The following is a 23,394-nucleotide window of genomic DNA, read 5'->3' on the forward strand; positions in this document are numbered from 1 at the left end:
TTTTTCTCTCTAGGCGATGAAAGCGACAGAATTTCTGCTCAACACCCAGTGTTTTTAATGTGGCTCTTCCATGTGCTCTTTGTATGTGGCACTTGGGGACCACGTGTTGATTGAATGCTTAACTGTGGTGCCGTTTGTTTTTTCTCTGAGCGCAATGTGTTTTGAGTGCTTCAGGTATTTCGATATGAGAGCATGTTCAGAACTTGGGACCGTTTTTGTCTCTACATGTTGTCTACCTAAGTATACATTTCCCAATCTCATTCGCATAATTCCCTCCCTGTTGGGGATCTTTTCCCATGTCAACAAATTATTGTTTTCCTACTTCCAGGCATCCATCAAGTCTAACCACTCTGGAAAAGCATGTTTGTTGGGTAGGGCTGGTTCATTTGGCAGTGAAGTGCTTTAATGCTGCTGGAACCTTTAAATGATCACAGGTTTTAAAGCTAACCTTAATTGAACGAGTCAGAGGCTTACATTTCTGAATAATTTGTCTGGCTGTGGATTATCTTTTTTTAAAAAAAAAAAACTAAGAGCAAAAACCCTCTTTAAACCCCCCCTAAAATGCAACAAAACCAACCACTGAAATCTTAGGACAAAAAATCTTGGGAGGGGAGTCTTAGAATATTTTTTAAACAAAACAGTTATATCCAATATGCATAATAATGTAATAAAGTAAATTAAAATGGCTTAGACATTTTTATTTGGTTTCACAACTTCCATGTTTGAGTAAATTGGATTTCAGCACCATGTGAAAATACTGTGAAACAATATTAAAAAAAAAAGAAAGCAAATTTTCAAGGTGTAAACATATGCTGACTGAATTTGTGAAGTAGTTATGAAGCAATTTTCAGGCTGGCGGTGTATTCCCGGAGTTCAGTCTGTGACCATGAAGTCAGGTGGCTGGGGGCAGATGTGGGGGTGTTGCTCTGACGGTGGTGCATCCCAGCAGCTGGGACTGCCCTGCGGGCACAGTGAGGGGCAGGCTGCGGGCACGGGAGACAAGGTCTGGGGGTGGGTTTAGCTTCCTTTGGGGGAGCTGGGGTTCCCCCAGCGCTGGGTAGAAAGGCTGCCACTGCCAGTGGGGGACCCCTGGCATGCTGGCAGCTGGACTATGCTCGCTTGTGTGTGTGTCGGGGAATTTTTTATTTATTTATTTTTTTTTTTAAAAAAAAACAACTTCATATCACCGACTGGAGTAGAAAATGGGAAGAAGTTTCACAAACCTTATGTGCATGCTGGGTTGGCTCCTGTAGCTCTTGACCCAGTTCTGGAAGAAATAGGATTGCTGTCTGCAGTAAGTGGCAGGTAGGGACCACAGCAGAGTGAAGCAGCAGGGAGGACCTTGTACAAGAGAGTCAAATCCCCTGACGTCACAGGCTGTTTGATGCTCTGTAAGTTGTTAAATGCATTGTGAACTCTTTTTGGCATTTTCTTAGTAAAACAACTTGAAATTGGGACCTGTCAGTATGTAAGTGAATAAAACAAATACCTGTATTTAAAATACAGTTTTCTTCATGAAGTATTTAAAGAAAAATTGAAATAATTGAAGCTAAAGGTCATTGTTAAATGTTCAGATAATAAAATGAAATAGTATTTAAGCAGCATTTGACTGAGCATGTGAAACCAGGGTTTGATAATCTGTTCTTCCTAGGTACCCATTTTTGTGGGGAGGCTGGGACTGTTTTCATTTGAGTTACTTGTTCCAATCAAAATTGAAGAAACTAGTAAAGTCCTGAAAAAGATGAGAGTTATTTCTTACTTTTCCAGTCTGTGGATTAAAAACTAGGTATAGAACCATAAGGTCATCTTGTTTTAGCCATTAAAACAAAAAGTTAATGAATGGTGCTCCTTGCCATCCTGTAGTATTTCCTTCTAATAAATGTGATTTAAATGTACACCTTGTATTTTTAAATGCAGTTTTTGTTTATACATGGCATTAATAGTAGTTATTAATGGGGAGTTTTGAAGGTCTTTTTTATGTCTTTTGGACAGAGATCTAACATTACAAAAGGGCTGTAGATAAACAGAACTATAAACTCTGAAATGTTTGTATATTTCTGGTTAAGAAAGGAAATAGCAAGTCTGGTGTAATTACCATGTTTAGTTGCCAGTTGTCTTTTTTTTTTTTTTTTTTTTTTTTTTTAATTTGCCAAAAGCTGAGAAATGACTTTTTCATTAGGAAGACCACTAAAGTGCACCAGAAGAAGAAAAAAAGTTATCTGTGAATGGTGAAGAGGTCTTTATTTAAATCAGTTCAGTTTACTTTCCATGGCAGTGCTTCTCTTTGGCCACTCACAGGCTGCTTCATGTTGGCCACTTGTCAGTGATGATGTCAAATAAAACTTCTCATGCCAATACCCTGTTTACTGCAGGATTTGGTCTCCCAGCAGCTGCAGAATTCTGTAACACCAGCTGACCCTGGATTTTGTGTTTGCTGAAGTTGGGGACTGGTGGCTCCTCTGGCTCTTGCTGCACAAGAGTTTCCATTCTATACCTTTGCTTTTTCCAAACTCGTGGCTTTTGGACTGATTCCCGCCCCGCCCCCCCCCCCCCCCCCCCCCTTCTGCCCTCCAGCTTAACTGCTGCCAAAAGTGGATTTCATTTTTGGAAAGTTTGAGCAAGGGCATTTTGGAATGCCCTTTTGGAATATGGGAATACATTATGAAAATACTAGGTTCTTTTGGTACTTAAGTTAAAATACGTGGAAGCAAAAAGTTAAGATGTTCTGGAAGACATGTTTGGGAGTTTCAGAGGCAGAATTGGTTTTGATAATACTGAACTACAGTCTACTGAAAGTCATAGGCTATGCATTCTTAGTTTGTCTGTCTTCCTAAGCTAAGACGTTATGACAGAGGGAGGGAGGGAGGGAGGATCTGCTGTGTAGGTAGTGATATTTGAGAAAATAGGAAATGACAGTTGTGATGATAAAACAAAGATAACTATTGTTCCGACTTTAAAAAAATCATTTATATTTTACTTTTCTGTCCTAAAAATTGCTAATATTGAATATGTTTACTTTTCTGATGGAGAAAAAAATACATATACCTCCTTCAGTCAAGAAACTTCAGCTTAAAATGCTTGTTCCTATTAATTTCTATTCCTGTCTGATTTTGGCTTAGGACTGAGTGTGGTCTGAAGGTGTTACTCCTGCTTGTGGGCAGGGGATTGCTGTGCAGGTGTTTTGCCAGTGCAGGGCCCTCTGCAGTGTCACTGCCCATCAGGATACCCTGCTTGCATAGCTCTGAGGGATCTTTTCGAGCTTGATCTGAATATACAAATAGATTTGAAAAAATCTATTGTATTTAACAGTCTTCTAATGATGACTTGTTAAAATAGTCTGTAGTCCAGCTACAGCTGTAATTTTGACCCTCCCTAGGGTCACTGGGAAAGCTTTTGTTAGCTGCCTATTTAATTTTTTTACCTTTTTTTTTTTCTTTTTTATGTGGAATAATTCAGTAATGCCAGTAGTCGTCGTCTTGGCAGAATATAAAGAGTAATTGAGAAGTCTGGAATGGGAAATATGCAGTGTTGCGAATTTGTATTGAAAACAGGACCTTTCTGAAATGTGTTCATGCAGCTTCTTGCCCTGACGTCAAAATTACAGTAATTACTTAATTACTTAAAAGATTTTTCTTTGTGCTGCTTTTATGCAGATTGAAAAATGGCATGGAGCTTCCCACTATATAACTTTCATTTTTGTCAACTTCAAAATGTTAAGCTTTTTGGAATGGGTGGCTATAAATGTAATAAACAATTTGAGGAACTAAATAGCTGTAAGAAGAATTTTCCCACAGCATTTGAGACTTAATAATGGAAGATTGTTCTGTCTCAAGCTTTTGTAACCTATTTTTAAAATAACATAAAATAAAATGGTTACTGTTCTTTTTAAAATGTGGCATTGTTATCGTTGCTTTATGCTTTGAAGGAAGTACTATGAAATGATACTCAGCTTAGAATGAGGTTTTTCTTAACTTGTTATTACAAATGACGCCCAAAATTATAGTTGATAGCCCAGGCAAAATAATTTTGCACTTTCAACATTTAGATGGCACCTTTATCAGTTGCAAAGTGCTCCCAGCTGCAACCATCTTAATTTCTTCGTGTCTAGTTTCTCGTGACGGGAGCGCAGGCTCAACACTGGAAGTAGAGAGATCCCAGGGGTATGTATGGCATACAGGGTGCCCTTTGGGGAGGAATGAAGGCAGCTGGACTGTCATTGGGCATGGAGCTTGGTGGAGCCACAGACATGTAATTCGGTTTGAGTACACAGGTTTCTCCCATGCATGGTATTACAGAGTGATCAGGATAATTTTAACACCTGTGTATAATTAGCCATGGACAGGACACAGTTTCCTTAACACAGCACACAGTCTGATTGTAAAACTTGTCCAACTGTTAGATCTTTTACAAGTTAATCCAAGTTTATCACTTCTAACAGAAGGTGGTCAGAACCAGGATTACTGCTTATTTCACAAATGAGAAATTAAGAGACTTGGAGAGTCACAAGACATCTCCAGGTCAATGGCTTCTAGAGACTCCTAGATTTGTGAAAAGGTAGGCTGGTGTGTGCTGTCTTCTGCAGATGGAAGTGTATGAGGTTGATCAGGGTATCGCTGCATCTCTGTTAAGTATTGCTGGCTGAAAAGTATTCCTTTCTCAGATCTGTGGTACCTGTGAACAGTAGTGAACAATAATAAATGTGTATCTGTACACTTTAAAAAAAATCCTACTATATTTAAGGACATCTTCTGTTACTATTTTAAGATCTATTCAGAAGTGCAAGAAATATATTTAATTTGAAAGTTAAAAATTGAATTTTTAAAATGCATTTCGCCAGCAGCATGTGTGACCTGCGGCAAGCAGTCTGTAACATGCCTGGGAAATGTGTCTGTAGGCAGAAGAGCAAGAATGTTCTTTACTGAAGATGTGCCTTACTTTACCTGTGTCATTCCTTATTTCATTGTCCACTGAAGTGATGAGCGGGATAATTTCTCCTGATTCACAGTTCTATTTGGGAGTTTCAGCGTCACTGGCCTGATCCAGCATGATACCAAGAAACTTTTTGAATGAATGGTGTTTGTGCTAGGTGAATTTGTGTGACCTGTGCCTCACACCTGTGGTTGCCCTTATAGATAACTGTGACTTGTGAAAGTGTGAATGAGAAGGACAAGCCGAACTCGTGTTGCTCTTCTGTTTCTGTACTTTTTTCCTGAGTTATAGTGTTGGATTCAGTTGGCTCCATTCATGTCAGTGCAATTACCAAAGCTATTTCAGTCTGCAGTACAGACAGAGCTGTGTACTTGTTTTGTCTTCGCTTTTTTAAAGTGGTACAGAGGTATTTAGCTAAATTGCACACAGCTCTTTATAACATCAACCCTTAATCTCTTTTTCCTCTAAGAAGCAAGTACTCTTGAATTTTTACGCATCTCAGTAATGTGAAACAATTTCCCTGACTTGGACCATCTTTTTTAGCTGTTTTTAATGTAAAGTGGCCCGTTCTTTCTGTTAGATATTTTAATTTGCAATTTATTAAATAATTCTAATTCTATTACTAATTTATTATAATGCCTAATACTTTTAAAAGATACACTGTTCTGAGTTTAAAGAGTCAATTACAGAACTGTGTGCCTGCAGAGTCTTCCAGTACTTGTGACTTTTCCAAATAAACAAGACCTCGGTGGCATGAATACCTGAGGTGTGTTCTGCTGTATAACCTGGCCGACCAGAGTGATGCCGGACCCTGTTGCTGCAGTTGCAGGATTACTTCCATGGTCTGAGGTAGAACGTGAATCCCAGGAGCTATGCTACCTCCTCTGCACCCTGATAGCTTTTGTATGTTGCTGGAACAGGTACTGAGGGATGCAAAAGCCCTTTGGATTCTGTTCTGTGTGATCCGGATGGACTAATGCGCGGGTTCATTAATGCTTTTTTTCTTGTGGTGGCTGCTACAGTCATGCGGTAATACATGCTGAGAGCAAGCTGGTATGTTTTAATAAGCAGACTGAAGAGTAGTTGGTTTGGGTGTGCTGTGAAAGTGTCCCGTTTTTTTCCTGAATTACCGTAGCTGCTTTTTGCTGGGGTTTTTTGTGGTTTTGCCCCTAACTTGACGGTGAAAAGGGGTGGTGAGTGGGTTTCTTGAGGCAGGGATTCATTGCAAATGACTACCCAGAAAACATGGTGTGAGATGAGGGTGTTTGGGTTCCTGCTGATTTCTTTAGCAGGGAACTGTAGCCTTCCTGTTTATTTCTTAATTAACAGAATAAATACTATCACCTTTGGTTTTCTTGAACACTGTTGTAAGAAAAAAGTTAGGGTTAAGATTTTTCAAAGATGTTCCTTTGTAGAAGACGAGTTCTAGTTCTGTCAGCAAAGGCCTTGCACGTGCTGTGATGAGCAGTTGCTGCTCAGTTGGTGTCACCCCTGGCAGCCAGTCCCTGAGTCCTGCTTGCACAGCGCTCGCTTTCCTGCCCCATCAGCCAGGGCTTCCTAGGTCAGGGCTGAATCCTCTTCGGGTACAAACCACCCTGCGCCAGCCTTCCTCAGCTGTCGTGGGCTTGCTTAGAGTAGCTGCACACGTTTTCAGGTCTTGCTGGTGTGAATGTCGTGGGTGGCTGTGTAGTCCCTGGCGTCGGTGTGAGCGAGGGGGCGTGTGTCCAAACACGGTGGGTGGGGGTGGCAGCCCCTGCTTCAGGTCACTGCAGCTGGGGGAGAGCAACAATGTCCGGCTACACAAACAAATAGTGCTAGTTTATTGAAGGAGCTGCAAGTAGTTTGCAGCTGATCTAGTCTGGTCTCATAGCTGACCCTGCTTTGAGCCGGAGGTTGGACGTAGATGACCTCCTGTGGCTCCTTCCAGCTTGAGCTCCTCTGCTTCTCTGAATTGTTTGTATGGAGCCGTGCCTGTATATTGGGTATTTACTTGTTATAGTGACAAGAATAATGTGAAAAATCTTTAAGGTATTTTTCTACAGTTTCTAGAACGCCATAACTTTTCTTTAATTTGCTGTAAACTTATTCATATCAATCTCACTGTATTTTTTTCATCATCTCCTCAGTCAAAATATTATGGCCAAACATTATTGACAGAAGTTTACAAGCATCTGAATTTGATTGAATCGGACTACTTTGGGATCGAGTTCCAGAACATCCAATCATATTGGGTATGTACAGTTCCCTGACAAATTGGTATAATTAAAAGGTTGAGTGAATGCAGTTGCTCAAGTGTCAAAAGTTTCAAAGTCTGCTGGGGTCTCCTGTTAAGATTCTTTTTGATTCTTGTAAATCTGCTTCGCTCACTGGAACAACAGCTAGTAAAGCAGAGGGAGGAGGCAGATTCTACTTCTTGTTAAATCTCAAAAGAATGGGTAAAGCAGTTGAGTCGTTGCTGATGTTCCCATTTTCAGGGATATAAATAAAATCCTTGTTCCCTTTGAAAGGAGAAACATCAACTCAGTGTAGTCTGTTGAATACTTCTGAAGTCATATTACAATGTGTAATTTTGGTAGTATTTGTATTTATCTTCAGTTTATTCAGTCTTCAGTTAATTTCCCTATAGAGTCTTTATGATCTCTTTCTAATTAAACATAAGTCAGCAGGCATATAGAGCTGCAAACTTTTTAAATCAGTGAGCTAGATGAATGCTGGCACTCTGTACAAGTTGCTTAACCCTGTACCTTGCAAAGAGGACAGTGTGGCTTCTAAAGTAGAAAATGCTCCCAAAACTGTTCTAATTTTTTTCCTATTACTTAGTCTATTTTTAGGTCTCACACACAGAAAATATGACTGAAAGCATAGAGAATGCTAATAGCACTCGTACACACTGCGCTTGAGCCAAGGAGATACAGTAAAGCTTGTTTAGCTTCTGTTTTTTTCTGCAAAGTATCTTAAAATGTTTCTGCATCTAATAAGGTTGTGTAGCTCCTCGGCTGGCTCTCAGACGGAGAAGTAACTAGTAAGGACCAAACATAATTGTCTTGTTACAATTTTTTTGTTTGGGGGGGGTGGGGGGCGAAGCTGAGCATCAGAATACTTTGTATTAGTTTTGTGGATACTCCTTTTACTAGAACAAGGATAGTTTTTCTTCAAAAATGTGCTTTTCAAAAGAGGAAAATTTGTGGGAAAATACAGATTTAAAATCCCTAAGCAGGTAGGTAAGAGAGATGGACAAAGCATGGAAGGGAAAACAAGCTGGACCTTGTAGTGTTCTCCAGACCTTCTGTAAATCTGTAGCCTGGCTCCTGTCTACAGATGTGTGTTTTGGCATTTCTGTCATCTTGCCAGTGGTGGTTTGCTTTTGCTTACTTGGCTCTTCTGTCCAGATGAGCTTTAAGCACAGATCAGTGGTTTTTCTATTGATGCATGGTAAATGTCAATTCAAATAGATAAGTATGTTTTTTTAAAGCAAAGGAATTGCTGCATTACTGCAGTAAAGAAGAAATGCATACTCATAAATTACTGCTTTATTTGAATTTACTTTTGATGTTTTCATATTGTATTCAAATATAAATGTCAGTTGGTAATTTTTTTTTCTCTAATTTCAGATTTGGCTGGAACCTATGAAACCTGTTATTAAACAAGTACGGAGTAAGTAGTTTTAAAAAAGGAAGTTTTCCTTAATTTGCATCTGCTTTATGTGGGTGGTTTCACAATTACTACTTGATTTACTGGTTATACTTCCCTGAAAATTGTAGTTAGTAGGGGTGATAGTTCCTGTTTGGGCATGTAAATCTGATGTTTTTAATATGTAGTAGGTGGTAGGTGGAGTGGAAACTTACTGAAGATAGGATTCTTTCTCTGTGATAAATATCTAGATAGATTGGATCAACTGGTGTTATGTTTAAGTGAAACATAAACCTTTTGTGAGCTTTTGTAAGTTGTGTTGTCTTATGGTGGAAAGAAAAAGGAATATTCTGGCTTGTTGTACCCGTTGCATGGGAGGAGGTAGCATGTGCAGTCGTGAAATCCTGTCTGAGAGCTGATATGCCTTTCAGAAAGGCTGCAAAGAGCTGCACTCGGAGCTTGCTGACATGCAGGCAGTTTCAGTGGGGTGGGTATTCCCATGTCATTCTCAAAAACTCTTCCAATGTGCTCAGGAGCAGCTTTGGTAAGAGAGCAGAGGTAGGAGTCACCCGCCTGGTGGGTGGCGGCAGCTTTGGAGTCCCCTTTGCTTCAGCTGTGAAAAATCTGTTCTTGCTCTTTGACTGGGAAGATACTGCAATAGTGGTGCTACCTTTGCTTTATGCTACTCTGTATAATGTGAGATACACTCCAAAAGCTAAACATAATTGAATACAATATGCTAGTTCTGGTGTTGAAAGATTATATAAACCTTTTCTTTTTCCTCTAGAATGGGGTTAAACTGTTTGCTTGTTTTCTTTCTGATTGTAAAGGCTTTGTGAATGAACAACATCAGGAAGGAGTGGTGGATTCCTACTCCTTTCAAAATCTTAATTAAAAAAGTTGAAATTTAGTATTGAGACGTAGTTTTTAGTTATTCTTCTGCCTAAAACTGATTGCCAGAAAATAAGAAATCACCAATTCCAGCTATATTTTTTTAAACTTTAAGGTCATGATTTTATCTTTTACCACCATTGTATTTTAAGCAGAAGAACCAAACCAGATATAAAAGAAGTTTTCCTTAGGAGGGTGTATAATATGTTCACTCTCTGTTTTCCCCTCCAAAAATAATTTGTTGGAGTGCCATCTTTTTATATACTCTTTTTCCAATGTTCCTAGCTGGAAGGAATTAAGTCTTAGCCAGAAGATGTGGTGGACCACACATCTGCAATGCCGCTTGCTGAGTCGTTCAGTATCCTCTTCTATACAACATAAATTGGGGAAGCTTGGCTTTAGGCCATAGGCTGATGGCCATGTTTTCTCTGATGGTACATATATTGTTCTAAAATGGTCTAAAACCATGGGGATGTGCTAACATTTACGGCTGCTCTGCTGCTTGGTGGTCTACCACTCTTGTGGCAGTGACACTGAAAGATTTCTTTTAAAATTTTTTTTAATCTTAATCTGTAGGAGATACCAGTCAGTTGTCCGGCACATGTTCAAGCTCTGAAATAAATTTTAAATTTGTAAAGTTCTGATAACTTGGGTGAGAGCTCTTTTTATTCTTTCTAAGTTAGTTGAATCCCTTCCTGGCTTTCTGCTGTTTTTAAAATTGAAATGAGACAAGACTGTAGAAAGTCTTGAAAATGTTTACAATTTAAACATTAATTGCATGTATAGTAATTTAAGCTGTTCTTTCATTGAATCGGTTAACTAACATATGATTGTAAAGAGCATCTTCCGAAGAACTCCTTTGACAGTACTGCTGAATACAAAGCCTTAAGAGGAAAATTAACTGCTTGATAATGTGTACATTCCAGAAGTAAGCAACTTAAGCTACGGTAATGGGAAGACACATCTGACAATACAGCTGTGCAAGGCTAGCCACATCTGCTGGGGCTTCAGCCTCTACACGCCCTGGCCATGCTGGGGCTGCCCTTCCCTGGTGCCCCTCTGCCTGGCTCCCTGGGGGCAGCTGAGAGCAGCTGGTGCACCCACAGGTGGCCTGCTCCTTCTGCGTGCCTCTGCTCAGCCCTGCTCTGCCTGTGGCTGCTGGCTGTTTCCCAAGGGAAAGTGAAGTTCTGTAAGAAAGAGATCTGTGGAGTCTGCTCATGTGCATGAAATGCCTGAACTTGGCATGGAGGGATGATCTTTTCCAGTGTTCTCACTTTGAGAAGTTTTATTTAGGTTCTTTTTTTTGTTTGTTTGGGGTTGGGTTTTTTGTTTGTTTGGTTTGGTTTTTTAATAATTTAATGATTTTGGAGTTAACCTTGTACCTTTTAGTCCAGCAGTAGGAGAATGCTAGATTTTATCATGTGCTTTAAGGTAATATAGCTCAAATCTGTTAGCTTATGTTGATGATGATTGCTTTGTAGTCATAAGCGTGCAGTTCTGAGTTTTTGACATACCTTCTAAACCCAAAAATCTAGATTATTAACATTAATTCAAATTAATTTTGGTTAGTGACCTATTCTGAGATGTATAGAACTTTGTGTTGTGTGATAAAGATTTTATTTTTGATTAATTTCAAATAAATGCAGTCAGTTTTACCACTGAACCACTCCAGAAGGCAAGGAGTTTAGATCCAAATTTCTGACTTTGTAACGGGCTCACAATATCAGGTTGGCATTTGGGTACCTTCTCTGAGGTGTTGCCAGTTTTATATAGTGTTGCATTCGCCATACCTGCATGGGTAGTTTTTTCTGATTTTGTTGTTGGTTTTGTTCAGATTAGACTTGCTACAATAAATTTTGCATCTTGGTTAAGACTGGCCCAGTGTTTCTTTTTCTAATTAGAATGGGATTTATGTATAGATTAAAGGCAAGATTTTTTTAAAAAAGAGTTGTGCTACAGAAGCAAATATGCAGTATTATGGTTTTATTTTTATTATTTATTGTCACTCAATGTAAGCGATGCTCAAAACACTGCCAGAATTGCTCTTGCAGCAATACTTTCCAGTTGATTGGTGTGAGTAACGTGCTGGTTCTTAACCTTGTGAATGTCTTCCAAAGTCTGAGGATCTTCAGAAATTTGATGTAAGGTCCTAGTGTTTGACTGGGATCATTAAAACTATTTTCCTCCCTTGGTATGTCTCAAGAGCTATAAAATCCTTAGTAAGGTTTAAGTCTCTGCCAAATGTGAGCTTTGTGTATTGTTATAGGGTGTTATTTCCAGCCTCCTTTAATTTCTAGATACTGTACTGTAATTAGGGTGCAGATTTTAGGGTTTTTTTGTTCACCAAAGCTTTGGTAATTCTGGGATTGAAGGCTGGGAGCTGCCCTTCTGACAGCTGCGATAGTCTGAGAGTTAGTTCTCCCAGCTACTTGGCAGAAAGCAGTTTGTTATTCTCCCATTAGCAAACAAGAGGGTGAGAGTGTGGAGGAATGTTTGGTGTGTGGGAGTTGGGTATTCCAGGCAGAAGGAATTGGTGTACTCTGAGGCTGATGAGGTTAAATTGGACATTGTCAAGCTTTGAGAGATCTTGGTACTTAAGATAAAGCAGACTGGCTTGTTGCTTACCAATGTGCTCAAATAAATTTGCTTATTTATTTATTTTTTAAAATTTGGCTAAGATTGCTTTGAAACAGCAGTGGCATGCAGGCTCCCAGGGTGGATGGGGCTGGAAGGCACCTCTGGAGGTCACGTGTAAGTAGAGCTGGCTTCGAGGTTCAGTCCAGTCATGAAATGCACGGGTATCCTGCTCATAGTGCCCAGAAGAGAAAAAGTCTAGAAAGAAGAGGGGTGGTAGTTTTTCCCTTCCTAGGTCCTCCTCTGCCTTTTAGTGGGGGTCTATCTTTCCCCCGTTTGTCCTGCCTTTCTCTGGTTCCACATGCTCCAGGGGAGCTGTCCTTGCTCCTTGTGGGAAGGTGCATGCTGGGGGACGGGCCTCAGTCTGTTGCAGTCGAGTGGAGATGCTGTCAGTGGCGCTGCGGTGGATGCCCGGCAATCCTCGGGCCCCGGGGGATGCCTCCGAACGTGAGCTGGGTGCCTAGCAGGCTTCTCTTAGCAAGGGCTGGCCAGCGCTCTGTCTGCTGGTCAGCCAGCACAGATGGATGCGGCAGAACGGTGGTGCCCAGCTGTGGCACGGTAAGGGATTGTGGTGCCCTGGAATATTCCTCCGAAAATACCAGTGAAACAAGGGATTGTGGGCATAGAGGCAGCGGGTCAGTGGGCTGGGTTGTGGTGCTGAAACTGTTAACGCAGTCCAGTCGCAGTTGGGTTTTCTTGTTGTAAAATGTTACACAGAGGATTATGGACTGTTCCAAATAGTTATTTAGGATTCTGTTTAGATGTAAACATTAAGTAAGTTTTCTCCTTGTTGAGATTGACAAAACAGTGTTAAAAAATGGTAAGAAATGGGTATTAATGGGCATGCTGGGAGCAGGCTGCAAACATGCTTTTATCTCTATGGGAGCCATCTGGGTCTGGCCAGACTCGTTGGTTCAGTTTGTCAGCACCTCTGGTGATGGTAGTGCTTGGTGCTGGGAGAGCCTGTGGGGTGTGTCTCCACCCTCTTCCCCTTCTGAGAGCCTCTCACTAGGTCATCTGCGATGCTTCTGTAGTTTTGACGTAAGGTAGTTGCTTTGGTGTATTACAGCTTTCGTGTTGCATGAAACTATCTTTGCAGCATTCAGACTGCAGACTCGCCTCAGAAGCAGAGTAGGTAGTTTTCAGAGGAACTACCTGCTGTATCTCCGTTGACATGGACTGTTGATACCCCGTAGGTCTCCTATAGTTAGCTGGCAAGCTGAAAACTGGCTCAACTTCATGCGTGTTATATTTCTCTGCATGTTAGAAAACATAATATGCATGCACTTATGAAGAACAAGAATTTCTTGTGAAATAACTAGTTTTTCTTGCAGGACCAAAGACTACAATGCTTCGTCTAGCTGTGAAGTTTTTCCCTCCAGACCCGGGTCAGCTGCAGGAGGAATATACTAGGTAAAGTATTTTTTGAAGAATTTTATTTGCATTACCTAGTGAAATAATAGGAAGGTAAGAGTAGGAGGATGTTGCATCTGTTTCCAAACAAAACTTACATTGAAAGTGAGTGAAAGCACTTTCCATCACTGTCATAGTTTCAGCAGACACATGTTGGCAGATGAATGTTACTGGAAAAAATATTTTTCAAAACAGAAAACAGTGCAGGTTAGGGCTTGCCAAACATTACAGTATCAAAAGAGACGGGCTATAGAGGAAATGCTAAAATTCTTAAACAGTACCTACAGAAAATAATCAGTACATGTTTTAAAAAATTACTTTATAATTTAAACTTCTAATGTCTACACTTGTAAGTATTCTACAGCTAGCAAACACACAGTACTGTTCAGCACACATACTGTTTTTCATCAGCTCATCATGGGTCTCTTTTGCTGATTGCTAAAGCAGTCTTTGCTTTAAATTTAACTTTGGTAAATGAAGCAGACCTCTCCGCTTGCCAGCATCTGGGAACGTGGTTTGAAGCCTGTGCCTCTAATAAGGGCATTATCCAGGACTTCAGTGTTTGAAGAGCTAATTTAGTGCTTTTCCCAGATTTGCTGCTTTTAGTTGTAATTCCTTTTAGAGATCAACAGAGGTTCTTTATCCTTCAGACTGATTTTAGAGCAAACCAGCATGATAACTGCTGTAATGCAATGCGATTGTCCGTTGTAATCATAAATACAATATAAATATTTCCTTTGCTCCCCATTTTCTTATGTTAACTGCTGTTTCTTGTAAGAATTTAATTAGAAATACAGCTTTTTGGAGCACGAACCATATTTTTGTCTATTTATGGAGTATTTATTATGGGATTCTGGTCTTTGCTTAGAGCATCTAGGTATTTCGTAATGCTACTAATGATTTATAGACTTTATTGTGAGTGTATTGAAGAAACCAAGATAGCTGAGGTATGCAGAAAACAGAACATCCTTTATAGAAGTCTTTAGTACATACTTACGGTACTTCAAAACTAAAAAAAAACCCCCACATTCAAAATGTATACCTTTTTGTTATCTTTTTGCATCAAGAATGTCATACATAATGTTTTAAAATTAATTCTTCTTACAAAAAAATTACTGTTCTCTTTCAGGGTATAATTTGCTAAAGAATATTGATCAGTCTGTCAGTTTAGAGGTTTATAGTAATGAGTTGCTGCCTATTTATTTGAGTCCTTATTGCACCTTTTTCAAGTAAAAAGCACAAAAGACTTGCCAGCATTCCATTCATAAAAATACATTAAAATTGGTTTAGGTTACAAAATTGGTCCTTATCAGCATACTTTCAAGCCTGCCATGTTTTTCTTCTATCCTTCTATGTTTCGCAGGCAGCTTGTTACTTATACAAAACTGTTAAACAGAAATCTATTCCTCTTTAGCAGCTGATTGGAAAATACTTTAGTTAAGAGTTTAGAAGTATAAGAAGATGGTATTTAACCTCGTACTGTCTTTGTAGGCTGCTAACATTGTAATCCTGGAAAATATAACCACTGAGTAAATTAATTGAGTGCTAGAAGAAATGCTCATTGTTTTTCCTAACAAGATAATAGAAACGGTGATGTTCTTCCATCATTTTTCTAGTAAATAAAATCACTTGGAAGTGTTCATTAAGATTCTTTCTAGCTAAAAATTACATCTGCTGTTACTTCACGAATCAGACTTGTTAAAAGTGTGATTTTCCTTTTGCTTCCTTGTTCCTGTGTGTGTATTGATGCTGATAAATTGCACTAGATTAGTCACGGGTTATTTGGTTTGGCTGCCAAGGATGGTCAAATCAGGCTTCTGTGTTACCTTGTTTTTTGAGAGAAGAAGAATTAGGAGATGCTGGTTTTATAAAATCCTGCTCAGTCATTTTATTGTTCTCTCATGTGTCGAGGTGGTTACTTGTAACTCTAGTACTTACAACTCTCTCTCAGGTACCTGTTTGCGTTGCAAATCAAGAGAGATTTGGCAGAGGAGCGACTGACCTGCAGCGACAATACGGCCGCTCTTCTGGTCTCACACCTTCTGCAATGTGAGTATCCCAACTGTGGTGACGCTGGGTGATGTTGCCATTGCTAACCCAAGTCAAAATAGCATACAGTAGCTTTTGGTAACTAAAAGCATTTTCTGTCTCGTGGTATTTCCTTCCCTACATGCAGTAAACCCCATTGGTTTTGAACACTGGGATTATCATCAGGGCTAGCTGTGGTGAGGAACAGCTGGTGCTTGTGTACAAGATAACTTTGGCTTCATGGAGGCTACGAAACCCAACCCCTTGCGTGCTGTCTGTTTTCCCTGGCTCTGCAAACCAGGTCACTAGTGCTCATCATCTTCCAGGCAGCTGCTTCCATCTGCCTCGGTGCTTCCTTGGCTTTGTTTCTCACTTTCCCTGTGGCTGGGGGGGAGATCAGTGTGCAGAGACAGGGCTGAAATAAAACTAGAATTATGTGCCGGAACAATTTCAACAGTAGGGTTGTCAGCAGCTTTTCTCCTTGCTTGGAATGAAAATGGAAATGGGAAGCAATTGATTTGGATGCTCTCCATGTTGCTGCTCGCTCGCTCTGTACGCACCTAAAGACCTAAAAACGTGGCCTGTAAGGTGAGCAGGTTGAAAACTTTGAATAGGTTCAGACACTAAATCAGCTCGAGCAGCAGCCAAGTGATACAGTGGTTACAAATCTGCAACCTGAGCTGCAGAAACAGGATTTTGTGCCCCCTTGCTGACTTGAAACAAAAGCTATTAAATAATACCTCTTCACATGTGCACCGCTGAATAGTTATTAGTTATATAATTCTGCATTGTAAAATAATAATATTAGTTAGTGGTGATTTTATCGGAAGAGCAACGTGTGTGTACCATCAGTGAGTGACACAATTAAGATGTGCTCATGACTTTCCAGTGTGGAGCTGGCAAGCAAATCTCAGCATCTGGCCTTGCTTAGCTTGCTTCTACTCTACTAGAAAATCAGAAGTGAGAAAGACTATGATTATTTTTAACATAAATTATTTTACAAAAGTGCCTTTCAATGTTTTTTTTCTTGTTTCATAGGCTGGCTTGATTTCAAACAGGATATTGCTGTGTGTTTTTTAAGAACAGCTGCCTTGGATGAGATTATTAGTTCACTTAGTCCACTCTCTCTGACAGCAGTTGATAGCAGATGCTGTAGGGAAGCCCCCAGAGCAAGCATATGGCATCGCTTCCTTTGCTGCACCAATCCAGTAATCTTTGCATGTGGCCTTTCTAAGTCAAAGATTGACTCTGCATTTCTTTATGTAGTTGCCCTTGATGAACTTTGCTTCCATGTATTTGTCTGCCTTCTGAATTTGCTTATATTTTTGGCATCCTTCCATGAAAGTGAGCGTCACAGCTTAGTTTTTGGGAGGTTTGTAGGAAAATGTATGTCCTTTTGTCTTTTTAAAACATTTGCATTTTAATGTAATATGTAACTTCCTATTTTATTATCAGAAAAAATAAATAACTTTTTAAAAATTTATTTCTTCAATTTGTGATTTTTATATATGTTTGTCATATCTTCTGCCTGCCTCATGATTTTCTTTTCCAAGCCAAAGGCTTCTGGTTGTTTCATGTCTTACTAGATGGAAGCTGCTTTGCACTTCTGATGCATGCTTTTTTCTCTTATAAATCTCTTCCTAAATCCACCATGTCATTTCTGAAAGGCGTGGATATTTGAAGGGGAGACTGAAACTCAAGATGTAGGTGCTCTGGGGATATATAGGCACGTAATGCTGCCTTCTCTTTTTGCTAGGTACTTATTTTTGGACAATTCCTAACATGTAGTTTGCCATCTTCCCAAGTAGAGGCTTGTCTATAACTCTTACTTATATTTAGAAAAAATTAAATTGAAATATGCTGGTTTGGTATGAGGTATCTGTAAGGAAGAAATATTTAGACACCTCATGGGTCGTCTTCTATAAGTCTCACATCTTTGACTGTAAAGAAGTCTAAATTTTCCAAACGATGTTCAAATAATACTGTAATTCCCAGGAAGTCTCTCTGGGGTAAATGTGAGTGTTTTGTGAAATAAAGCTGGATACAAAGCATAATGCACAAATTTGAAGCACTTAAAAGGAAAATACATTCGGGCTCTTGGAGTCTCTGTAATTCCTTACCATGTATTTTCTTTCATTGTTTCTTCTTACATTGTTTTGTTTTCTGTAATAGCTGAAATAGGGGATTTCGATGAATCAGAGGATCGAGAACACCTTAAAACAAACCAGTATTTGCCAAACCAGGAAAGAATTGAAGGGAAGATTCTGGAGTTCCACAGGAAGCATGTGTAAGTGAGGATTAATGTATGCCACTAATGTATACTCCTGGGGAGCAGGTGGACCTGCTTGGTGGAGGTTGAGCACACTACGTGGTAGGATGATGTAAGATTGTATGAGTTAAATGCCATTTACATCTAGCAAGAAAAGTTGGATGGAACAATAGTTACATAGTTAGCGCAGAGTTGTTGGGCAGTAGTTTTTCTCCAGTAATTTTTTTTCAGCGTACCTTTAATAACGTACCAAAGAGAGCTATCATGAGCTTGTAATAATGGCTTTAGGCAAAATCATTCTACAGAATTTCCAGTCTACATAAAGTTTAAGTTCAGCTTGCCATAAAATGCTTAAGTCTTGCTTTTGTCTAAATAACTAGAAATCAATTGCATTGTACTCATTCTGTGTTCATTAAGCGTAAAGGAGATGGAGAAGGATGGAGGGAGAGGGGAAGACAGAACTTCCATCAGAAGTTATGCAATACCCTATTTTGCAGGTGGAGTATATTTGAAATATGTAACATTTATTAAGGGACAAATAAACTATTTGCTACAAATATAAAATTAATTCCAACACACAGTCAGGAACTGCAGAAATTAATGTTTCGTTGTTTGAAATGCCCACTTCTCCCACCATGCATGTTCTATGTACAGTAAGGTCGTGTGTTTTACAGTCTAATCTGGCTGGTCTTAAAATGTGAAGATCTACTTGGTGTGTGCAGTGTAAAATATTTTGGTAAGGAAGAAGATTTGGAGCAGGCAGTTGACATGGTGCTTGTGAAGGAGAAGTTAGCCTACAGGGAGGCTTTGTTGTGACCAAAATACAACTTGGAAGATCAGGGTTTGCATTGGACATTATATGTTTGCCACGGTATCATTCATTTAGGCTTTGAAGCACACAATGTTAATATCACTGAGAGATTCCAGAGTGTTACCTGCCATAATGCTCCTAACTTGTGCAGTTCTCAGAGTTGACAGGTTAAAGCAAGAGGTGTTCGATAAAATGGTGATAAGGGGCTGGATTTCACCCAACAGGTCTTTTCCTGTAGTTTTTGCGACCCTGCATATCAGGATTTAGCAATCTGAAGTGCTTCTATTAGTTGAGAATATCCACGTGTACAGTTTGTTGTTCATGGTTTTGCTTTAAGTCAAATACTGTATTAGAAACACAAATTTTCCTTTTGCTCTATGTGGGTAAACTCAGGAATTGTTGCTGATTAACTTTTAAGACAGAACAAGGATTTTTTTCAGAGCAGCATCTGTGTTTCAGGCGAAGACATGTCCTGTATTACTGCAAAATCAGTTCCTGAGAATTTCAATAATTAACTGTTTGCTTTTTATGATCACTCATTTTCAGTTGAAATTATTGGTATGATGGAAGTTCAGCTTTGTCGATTCTTGATGAAATCAGACGTTTGTTACTTTTTTTCTGCTTTTGAACCTTTGAGGTGCACATGGAAGTGATGAAGGAACAGACTAGATGTTGTTTAAGTATTTTGAAGTAACTTCGAAGTAAATTAAAATGTATGCTGGGATTCTTCACCTTGGTAGAAGGTAGCTGGAAGAGAGAAACCGTTAATTGCACAGAAATATTTCATTATTGTTCTCATGTCAAAAGAAAAATGCTGAAGCAAACAGGCAGTAACTTCAAAGCAAATTAAAAGAGGAGGAACAACATCCTTTTCTTACAGCTTGTAATGACTTTGTGAAACTTACTGCTGCAAGATGCTGTGGAGTCTAAAGCTACGAATGGCTTCATGATAGGTTTTTGATGACATCACACAGTATAGGCTGGTGGCTTTCAAATTTGTTATGAAATGTGTGATTTCTTAGATCTGGGATAAGAACATCCAGACCATGCACAGAACAGCCCTTTGTTAATCACGTGCATGGATCTGACTAAGTTGCTTCTGCTTGTGGGGAGTTTTCTTGGTTTACCTTGCTTGATAGAAAGGTTGTGACTGCCTTCTGGGGGAGTCAGGGACTGCATGGTGCAGTTGACATGCTGGAGGGAAGGGATGCCATCCATGGGGACGTTGACAGGCTGGAGAGGTGGGCCCGTCTGAACCTCATGGAGTCCAACAAGGCCAAGTGCAAGGTCCTGCACAGGGGTCGGGGCAATCCCAAACACAAATACAGGCTGGGTGGAGAATGGATTGGGAGCAGCCCTGAGAAGGGCTGGGGGTGCTGGTGGACAAGCAGCTCAGCATCACCCAGCCGTGTGCATTTGCATCCCCGAAAGCCAGCCGTGCCCTGGGCTGCATCCTCAGCAGCGTGGCCGGCGATTCTCCCCCTCTGCTCCGCTCCGGTGAGACCCCCCTGCAGCGCTGCGTCCAGCCCTGGGGCCCCCAGCACAGGAAGGGCACGGACCTGTTAGAGCAGGGCCAGAGGCTGTGGAGGGGATGAGGAGCCTGGAGCACCTCTCCTGCGGAGACAGGCTGGGAGAGCTGGGGCTGTTCAGCCTGGCGAAGAGGAGGCTGGGGCAGACGTGCTGGCAGCCATCCAGTACCTAAAGGGGCCTGCAAGAAAGCTGGGAGGGACACGCAATGACAGGACAAGGGGGAGCAGTTTGAAGCTGAAAGAGGGGAGATTCAGCGTAGCTATTAGGAAGAAATTCTTTGCTGAGAGGGCGGCGAGGCGCCGGCACAGGCTGCCCCGAGCAGCTGTGGGTGCCCCATCCCTGGCAGCGCCCAGGGCCAGGCTGGACGGGGCTGGGAGCAGCCTGGGCTGCTGGAAGGTGACCGTGGTCCCTCCTCTATGACATAATTTTATTAATCAGGTTTGGGCTTTTTTCAAACAAGTTACTTCTAATTGTACTTTACAGTAAGGAAAGCTTGTATTTTTGCCTGTCTGGAATAAGTCAGAGGATGGTTAATGGGAAAATATTCCTTTCTTCATATGTCTACTTTTCATTAGTTTAATGAGGATTGCATCTAATATAGCCATATTATTAAAATGATTGCAAATCTTATTTTAAGGCCGTGTTTTAGATGTGTACATTGAAACCATGTTAAGATTAAAAGCTGAGGCATGTGATTAGAAAAAGTTAGGATCAAACGTTGGCAATACCCGAGTACCTTGGATGCATGTTTTAAATCCCCCTGTGCCTTTGGAAAAATTTTTGCTAGAGACATGTAACTTTGGAAGCACTGCAGTCCTAAAAATAGCTGTAACTTCCTTACACGTCTCTTCTCTCTTCCCTTACCCAGGCCACCCTTTTCCATTTTTAGTAGTTGTGAATGTCCTGTGCTTTCTCAGAGCGTAGACACATTTTTCCTCATTTCTGTTAGAAGAAGCAAGCAGGAGCATGGACCTTGGGCGTTTGTCTGCTTCCTGGCGAGTGCACAGTGCGGTTAAACAGACAAAATACTTCTCTCTTAGCATCCTTGTGTGTAAATATTTTTTTTTTTTGGGGGGGGTATTCTTATTTTTTATTTCCTTTGCTTGACCTTATTATTCCCCCACTTACCTTCAGCAGACTGATTCTGTCTTCCACTGATTGCTTTTGACAGGGACTTCTCATGTTAAACATAGCTTCTACGAAAAGAAACCCATTCCTAGCAGGATGGCTCATCTCCAGGTTGTTACTGCATCATCTTCTTTCTGCCTCTGTTTTCCTTCTTCTCAGCCCTTGCTTTGTCTTTGACACACTTACTTGTGTACCAGTTTACAGGGGGATTCTGTGTCATATCAAGGCGGGAGCATCGATTTGTCTTTCTCAGGCTGGACTTGCAGCAGGACGCGTTCTGGCACCGTGCGTGAGTTGGGGGAGCAGGACAATGTGTCTGCCTTTGCAGAGAGTGCTCAGTCTCTTTGAATGATGTAGAGTGTCTCCTCACGTTAGAAAGTTGTTGTTTGATTTTTATTTTTTATACATTTTTATTGCTTCACGGTAGCTATTAGAAGTGGTAGAAGAACATCAAGCTGAATAAAACAGAATCTGTGTGCCCAGTTCCATTCTGTATCAAAAGAAGAGAAAATATGTTGAGAATATTATATTCAGAAAGGTGGGAATTGAAAAATTTTCTATTAAATATCCGTTTTTTTTCATTCTGTTTTAAAAATACTTCCTTTTACTTCCACAGATATAGAAATACAGGTTTTGTATTTAACTTTGCAAGCGTAGTAACAATAAACAGGATGAGTTGCATTTTTGGTATATTATATTACTTAGTTGCTTCAGCAAGAGCCAGGATTAACTCTACTGACTTTATTTTTATAGTTTATATAAAAAAAAATTATTTTGAAGATCATGTATTGGTGGCGGTGCAGTTAAATGCTGGCACCCCGGGCACTTAACATGCAATGCTTACTGCCTTCCTGAAAGTAGAATGAATAGAGTACTTGCTGCGGGGTGAATGTAGTCCAGAATTAAACGTAGCATAATTTGCTTGCATTCAGATGGCTTTGGGTTTTTTTGTGTGTACATAAATCAGGAAGGAAATGGAAGGTTTGATAGATCTATATTTATGTTTACTGTTATGCCTCATGTTCTTTCACAGCTTGTTAGCCTAGTTGTCCATGATTTAAATTCTTCAAATTGTTTGTAAATTAGCAAAAAATATAGCTTGCTACAATATTGTTTAAATATATAGATTGTTTTTAATAATATCTACATATGCAGCGTTTTGACACTTCATGTTTAAGATTCTATTTTAGTCACTGGTTTTAAATGCTCTGTAAATCACCCAGCATTTAACAGCATTTATTTTGAATAGATTGCCCCGATTGCCACGTGAATATTGTAATACACTACCAGTATTTGCCTAGATGTATGTATGTACGGAACCTTTACACTAAAACATACTGTGTTGACAGCAGTTTTTGCTGGAAAATACGTGTATTAGATAGTCTGTTGTCCATTGACCTGGGGAAGATTAAGTAGATTTATCTGCTTAATGGATGAACAAAATTAGACCAGATTGTTTTCAGGCTGGTCTGTGCAGCTTAGTCTGCAGCAAACATCTTGAGGATAATTACTTTGAAACTTGCTTCTTGTTTGTAACTGTTTGTGGTGCAGCGTGAGCTGCCGGGCATCGCTCCTGGCTTTCCTCGTTCAAGGCCTCCTCCTTCCTTGGTAGCTGCAGGCAGGTTGTATGCATGAGAGCACTCTTAAAACTCTTGGGATTTTTTATTCACTGAGATGTGCTGTGCTTTGGATCACGTCTAATGGAACATAAAATAACTGTCAGTGGTTCTGCATCAGTTACACTGAACTGTTCATGAAGAATTTTTAGTACTACACAGCTCCAACTTTTTAGTTGCCATTTTATCCTAATCTTTGTTTCCCTTCTCTTCCAAACCCCCTTCCCAGCCTCCGGCAGCCTTAGCATCCTCAGCACCCTCTTTAAATGACAAAGCACCACTTTCATTCTTAATGTTGCTCTGTTCAGAAGAATTATAGCAGGAATTAGTGTGGGTGAGAGTTATACACAGTGCTTTCAGAGTGTAACTCGGGAAGCTGTGGCCAAAATTAATATTTATGATCTACCTTTTTGTCTTGTATAATAAACAGGAACTATGGGAGTTTAGCTATTTTGATGTAGTTAAGGAATCTATGAAAGAAATGCCAGTAATACTTAAAGCCGGTATAAAACCAC

At 40.1% G+C, this 23,394-nt stretch overlaps 1 protein-coding gene across 1 annotated transcript in view; it reads left to right on the top strand.

The window, feature by feature from the left end:
* The window catches only part of FARP2 (FERM, ARH/RhoGEF and pleckstrin domain protein 2), an 81,761-nt gene that overhangs the window by 15,178 nt on the left and 43,189 nt on the right, over window positions 1-23,394 (top strand). Inside the window, 5 exon segments of the mRNA XM_037406217.1 lie at window positions 7,056-7,160; window positions 8,541-8,583; window positions 13,419-13,497; window positions 15,449-15,546; window positions 17,698-17,812. Coding sequence (XP_037262114.1) covers window positions 7,056-7,160; window positions 8,541-8,583; window positions 13,419-13,497; window positions 15,449-15,546; window positions 17,698-17,812 — 440 coding nt within the window.

The sequence above is a fragment of the Falco rusticolus genome, chromosome 13 (genome assembly GCF_015220075.1).
Source record: "Falco rusticolus isolate bFalRus1 chromosome 13, bFalRus1.pri, whole genome shotgun sequence".
NCBI classification, from domain to species: domain Eukaryota; kingdom Metazoa; phylum Chordata; class Aves; order Falconiformes; family Falconidae; genus Falco; species Falco rusticolus.